A 6,286-nucleotide genomic window follows, 5' to 3' on the forward strand; every position below is an offset into this window, starting at 1 on the left:
TTTCAGTATTAGATTTGGCAAGGAGAGGAAATGCAGTACCAAGCCAGACTTTTGGGACTAGGTACACAGACAGCAGTGCAAAGGAAGATGCAGGGAACAACCCTTTGGGGATGCTATGCAGATGATGATATATAAACTGCTGTTGTCTCAACAGTAATGAAAACAAGACAGGGAAGGTACCGATCTTCAGGCTACATGTGGTCACTAATAAATCAGATGTTATGGAGTCTGGTTTACTGCAAGAAAGTGAATTTAATAAAAGCCTGGGCCTGGCGGGAGGTTTTGCAGCTCACAAAGAGAGCATGAGAAATATATGCTTCTGCAGAAACCCCACGAAAAGCCACTATCCAGCCTTGGCAAATTGACTCAAAAATGAGAATTTATGTGTTTCAATAAAAAGGATAGAGGAAAATAAGTAAGGTTACCTCTGGATCTTAGCATTTTCAGAAAGGATTTTTTCTGAATCTTAAATTTATACATTTATACTTTAAGGACTAGGTAAAAATTTTAGAACAAAGCAATGGCAAAACTCCAGCTGTTTGCACCCAAGTTCATTTAAAGGATTTAACCATTAGGAAGTTTCTTCTTCATGCTATGTTTTGCAAGTTAGGTTTAATAACTTTCAGAATCAATATATGATATTGTTTCACTACCATAACCTGTCACATGCTTTGTCTATTTTGAAAAAAAAAAATTTTCAAATTGTGAAAATGACACTGTACTGTACATACTTAACAGAGGTTATCAGATCAGGATTGTGAAAATAGTTAATATACTCAGCTGGACAGCCCTCCCTTCACTGTCCCACTTCTCAGAAAGCAAGTTACTCTTCCTTCTCTCTCCTACCTCACAGAAAAGAAACAAACAAACAAACAAAAAGCTTTCCAAGAAATGCATGCAAGATAGCATTGTAAACAAACATTATCCCACTAAAAGAGGATGCTGGAAAAAATCTCACTAGCACAAATTGTGTATGTAATTTGTTCAGTTACTTTTTGGCAGTAAGATTAAGTTTTGTTTATGGGTGACGCCCAATGACTTTGTAAGACGTAATTCAAGAGCTACAAAAAATCCACAGAAAGGGCAATAAAAGACCTGAGCAAAATTTCCCTTTTGTCAGGTGAAGTTCCTTTTCCTTGGCAAAATAATGCAAATTTGCCCTGATGTCTCCTATGGGGGCATCAGGACTGCAGTCACACCTGAAGTTTCAGCATCCCCCAGCAAAAACGTTTCTCCCACTCCATTCACACCTGTCTCAAAAAGACAGACGGTCCTGCCCTATACCGCTGTGATCAGGGCACTTCTGTGAGCGAAGCAGAGAGAGAAACTGAACTTGTCTCCCACATCATGAGGCTTCCACAAGTTGCTGAATTCTAGAAGTTCTTTTACTTTGTTTTCATAAAAAAATCCAGAAAACAGAATTTGATGTCAAAGTTTAATTTCAGGTCAAATGACTATTTCCTAAGTACAGGGGAAAAAAAATAGCTATTTAGAAGTATGAACAGGTAAGAGGAACTTTCAGTTTGTATTCAAGCTACAATTTTGTTTCTTTTCTGGGAAGCTAAAGAGATAAAGAAGACTAACTTCTTTTTGGGAAGTGAGATGGTGAATGGAGGGCTGTCCAGCCCGGTGAATTCACTGTTTTCACAACGCTGATCTGATCACCTCTGCAGAAGGAGCTACTGTGGGATGAGGGGTGATGCCTACACCAAACTTTTTTACACCCCTTGACCCACCTCTGCAGAACCCCAGCCCTGAGACGGGGGATGCCTGCAGCTTCACAGCCAGGGCATACCCTCTGCTGGGTGGGGAGGCCACCCTTTCAGAAGGGACAGCTGCGGGGCACCCACTCTTTTATGCCACACATATGGTGGGGCCAAACCTCCCCTACCATCACACACTCGAGAGACACGGAGTCAATGGGCCTCAGCAGAGGCGAGTGTCCACACAGTGTCGAGGCTAGTTTTGGGCTCCAGCTGAGGTCTAAACCTCATATACAGGATAAATGTATCTGCAGGACCTTCAAAATCTCCGGTAATGTGCATTTGGATCTGACATATTACCGTCTAAAGAGTATAACTGCACCCTATATTGGCCTCAGCAGAGAAGTTGATTTAAAATATTTCTACCCTATGCTACTCGTTCCCACCCCTGTGCCATAGGTTGCTGCCCCCTCAGATGTGTTAATACAACTTTTTGTATTTGTATCTTTTGCAGAAATTTACAGTAAATCAGATCCCTAAAAATCTGTGTTAAAAACAGTCCTTTGAAGGCGAAGTAAAGGTATTTGTAGGAAAATACCTACAAGCACATACATCTAAGACACAAGAAAAGCCCCTCTCCAAACAGCACCAAACCCAAATTATTGTATAATTTTCAATGCGAAGACCACTTATGTTGCCACAACATGCAAGTCACTTCCCCAATCAAAACAATGCAGGCTTTCTTTCAAAACATTTCTGTCATGGTGTTATCATGTATTATTGTTCCAATATAATCACCACGGAGAGGTTGCTGACCCGCCTTAGTTCTATAATGTCATGCCAAGAGGGAAAGTGTGGTCTAAAACTTGCGGTCACTCAGGAGACAGTATGGTAGCTGAGGAGACTGTTCTATAGGAAACTAATGAAACAGTTATGGACAGTCCATATACGGGAAGCCAAGTGAGGTTCACTGTTCAGTCAGCTGTAACTATAGGGTCAACTGTTGTTTGAGACCTCCTAGAAGACTCTAAAATACCTGTAAGGAGCACGTATGATGCTTAATTAACATAGTACCACCTATTGAATGAATATGTAGGATTATCCCGAGAAACGTAATGCATAAACATATGTGTGGTCTGTATAATCCGACATGAATGAAACATACAGCATGCACGTTGGGTGGAACAATCCCCCGTGCATCCAGCGCTGCAAGAAGGAATGCCTGCTTCTTGATGCTACATTGGCGTTAAGGAGGTTTCTTTATTCCTGATTTCAGCGACAACAGACTAGTTGCAGAAAAATGTTCGGAGATCGTTTATGCAAACTACAAGTAAAAGTTTCTTAGTTTTAATATAAATTGTAGTAATAGTAGTGGGAGGAGTTGCTGTTGCTAACCTGCAACATTGGTGCTCAGACGTCGCAGTTACACATTACCCAGGAAATCTTTCCTAAGTTTTCACCTTCTGATTTGATGAACCCTTCTGTCCCTGAAATAAGCTAAGTAACAGGCAAAGCTGAACCGCAAATCTTGCACTGACAAAAAAAACCCCCAAAATAGTTCACTAGAAACAAAACAAATAGCAGAAGATCTCTGAAAGGTCTCATTTTAGCACAGGAATACCCCAGCCCTTCTTGGCATTCTAGGACTCGGGAGCGAACTCACATTTTTTGAGGAACTAAAGACAAAACCCAACCAACCAAAAAAAAAAAACCAAACAAAACAAAAAACAAAAAAAAAAGGAGGGGGGTGGGAACCCCAAACCCACAAAATTTGATCAGTTGCTGAAATTCTCAGGGTGAAAAGTGTGTGAGTCCTGCAGGGGTTGCCGCCCCCCCCCCCCCCCCCCCCAGCAGAGGACGGCTCAGCCCGGCTGCGCACAACCGCTACTAGCGATGCCGCTCGCTCTCCCCAATAGACTGCAGGAAGACAAGACCCAACTCAAAACTGACGGCGGGAAAACGGGAATCTCGGCCTTTCCCTGCTCCCGCACACCGGCCCCTTCCCTCGCCAGAGGCGGAAGGCGGCGTCCAGCAGGGCGAAGCTTCAGGCGCTCGCCGCTGCCTGGGGTCCCGTCCCCCCCGGGGCTGCAGACCGGCACCCGCGCCCCAAACGAAGGCGGTCTCACCCGATCCCCGCCCCCTCCTGCCCCCGTTCAGCCCCCCGGGGGGGCAGGGTGCTCTCCCCTCCGCGGCGGGGGTGATGCCCGCGGTCCCGGGGGCGGGGGGCGCTCACCCGGCGGTTGCAGTCAGTCTCCCGCACCTCCTCTTCCTCGGGGCCTTGGCGGATGAGCGCCTTGAGCACGACGGCGTTGTTGGTGCAGCAGGCTCGGAAGAGGCTGAGCGCCTCGGGGCTGTCGTGCTCCCCCTGCTCCAGGGACCAGCGGTCCTCCTCGTCCTCCAGCCCCCCCGGCGGGTAGAAGGAGTCGTCCGAGGCGATGCTGCAGGTGTCGGGCAGCTCGGAAAAGTCCTCGTACTCCTCGCAGTCTTCATCCTCCTCCTCCTCCTCCTCGTCCAACCCCTCGGCGGTAGCCCCCGCCGCCCCCTGCTCGGGGCTGCTCTCTGCGCCGGGCACCTCCGCCGCCGGCGCCGGGCAGACCTGCTCCCCGGCCAGCTGCTCCCCGGCCCCCGACAGCAGCACCATGGCGGCGCCGGGGCGCGGGAGCTCCCCCCCGCCCCGAGGGGTGCCCGGCCCCGCGGCCAGCGGCTCCGCCGAGCCGGCCTCGCCTGCCGGCCGCGGGGCACCGCCCGGGGGGGCACTCACGGCGGCCGGCGCACCCGGCAGCCCCCCGCTGCCCCGCGGCTCTTCCTCGCGCAGCCCCGCGGCGGGCAAAGGGTCCCCCCACCGCCCCTCACGCAAGTGTCAGGCGCCGCCCGCGGGTCGCCCCGCAGCAGCCCGGCGGCCGGCCGCCCCCGGGCCGGGGCATGCTGCCGCGGGGGTGCTCCGGGGGCCGGGCCGGGCCCGCTGAGCGGCCGAGCGGCGGCGGTAAGCGGGGAGAGGCTGCCGGCAGGCAGGGCAGGTCTGGGGAGCGGAGGCAGTTGGCGAACTCCTGGCTCGTAATCCGCTCAGCATCTCTTTGCGGAGATCGGGGCTCGGGCTTAGCGCGCTGACATCAGGGGCGCGGTGTAGGAGCGGGCTGGGGGGGCGGGTAGCGGGCAGCTGCCGCGGCTGCTCCTTGCGCGCCGTGCAACCCCGCTGCAGCCGGCGGGTGGGCACCCCGAGGTCCGGGGCACCCCCGGCCCAGCCCGTGCTCTGCGCCCCGGCGGTGGACGCGCTCCCGTGAGGCGCTGGCCCGCTGCGGGGGCAGGGGCGGCCGGACAGGGGCTGCCTCCGCTCCAAGGGCACGAACCGGGGGGTCCCGAAAGCCGCGACCAGGGCGGTGGGTGCGAAACTTTTCAGGAATACAACTCGCCTGTGTAGAGTTCGTCTTTTGAAACAAATATTGAAACTACGGAAAATGATCACACGGCATTTCTGTGCTTCAAAGGAGAGCTTTAAAGCAAGTAACTCATTAAATCACGTAACACGTAACGTATGCCTGACAGTTTACTGACTGCAGACATGTCAGGGACATACTTTTTATGGAAGACATTTAGGGATTAGGTTGGGAGGAATAATGCATGCTTAAATTGAGTTCCTGCTTTGTCACAGTTCCTCTAAAATCTCTTTTCCCTTTCAAATACCATGGATTAGCACTGTTCTCTGGCATGGAAACAGCAGGGGAAAGCCCTTCGGACAACAAAACGAGATATTTAGTTTCTTCAACAGCACTTTGAAGCAAACCCTGTACATATGACATGCTCCAGCAGGTGAACGTCCTGGGGCCGAGTCCCCGTCTGTCTGATGGGACAGAAACGATCTGGTATTTCTGCATGTGAGGCAGAGCATGATACATGCTTCTCCCATCAAAAGAAGGTATGAATAAAAAGTAAAACGTGACTGTGAGTAAAGGGGCCCAAGTAGTAGGCATTTGCAGTCCTTGAAGAAACAACCTGTGGACCACATGTCACAGGTGACACAAAGCCCAGTGGCCCCTTGCTGATCCCTAACCACTGGCGTTAGCCCAGTGCCTACCCAGAGGATATCTGCAATCAGAATTAGCAATAAATAGCTCCCTGATTGATTGCCAAGAAGCTAAACTGGGAAGAAAGGAGATTAAACTATTCTCTCGCCTCCAGATACCTCTGAGATCATAGCTAATGTATATTACCAGCCATGATCACGCTGCCTGTCTCCTGTAATTTCTTTGTATAAAGAAAGGCCCTTACTCTTATTCCAGTGCTGCTGTATGTGTCTGTTCCCAAATCAAATCCTTCCAAGCTGGCTTTACCTGCAGCATTACAGCTCTGTAGGATTAACTTTTTGCTCTTACTGCCTATCCATTTCTTAAGTATTTGCATTCACAGAGTTTAAGGGCTACATTCAGTTAACTTTTTGTTTTCTGCTCTGTTAGCATGGCCAACGATCTGCTCCACAGAATGTTATTTCTTAGAGCAGCACTTGTATTTTGGAAGAACTTAATTTTCGTTTGAGACCCTGCAGCTGGCAGGGAGAATTTGCATTGTTCTCAGACAGAACTCATCGT

The 6,286-nt window shown here is 50.1% G+C and overlaps 1 protein-coding gene across 1 annotated transcript in view; it reads right to left on the reverse strand.

Moving 5' to 3' along the window:
- The window catches only part of ANKRD33B (ankyrin repeat domain 33B), a 47,675-nt gene extending 43,220 nt beyond the window's left edge, over nucleotides 1-4,455 (reverse strand). Inside the window, exon 1 of the mRNA XM_040588424.1 lies at nucleotides 3,937-4,455. Within this exon, the coding sequence (XP_040444358.1) occupies nucleotides 3,937-4,344 (408 nt within the window). The 5' untranslated portion in view covers nucleotides 4,345-4,455. The remainder of the gene's footprint in view (nucleotides 1-3,936) is intronic.
- Between the last annotated feature and the right edge of the window lie 1,831 nt (nucleotides 4,456-6,286).

This window comes from Falco naumanni, chromosome 3, assembly GCF_017639655.2.
Source record: "Falco naumanni isolate bFalNau1 chromosome 3, bFalNau1.pat, whole genome shotgun sequence".
NCBI lineage: Eukaryota > Metazoa > Chordata > Aves > Falconiformes > Falconidae > Falco > Falco naumanni.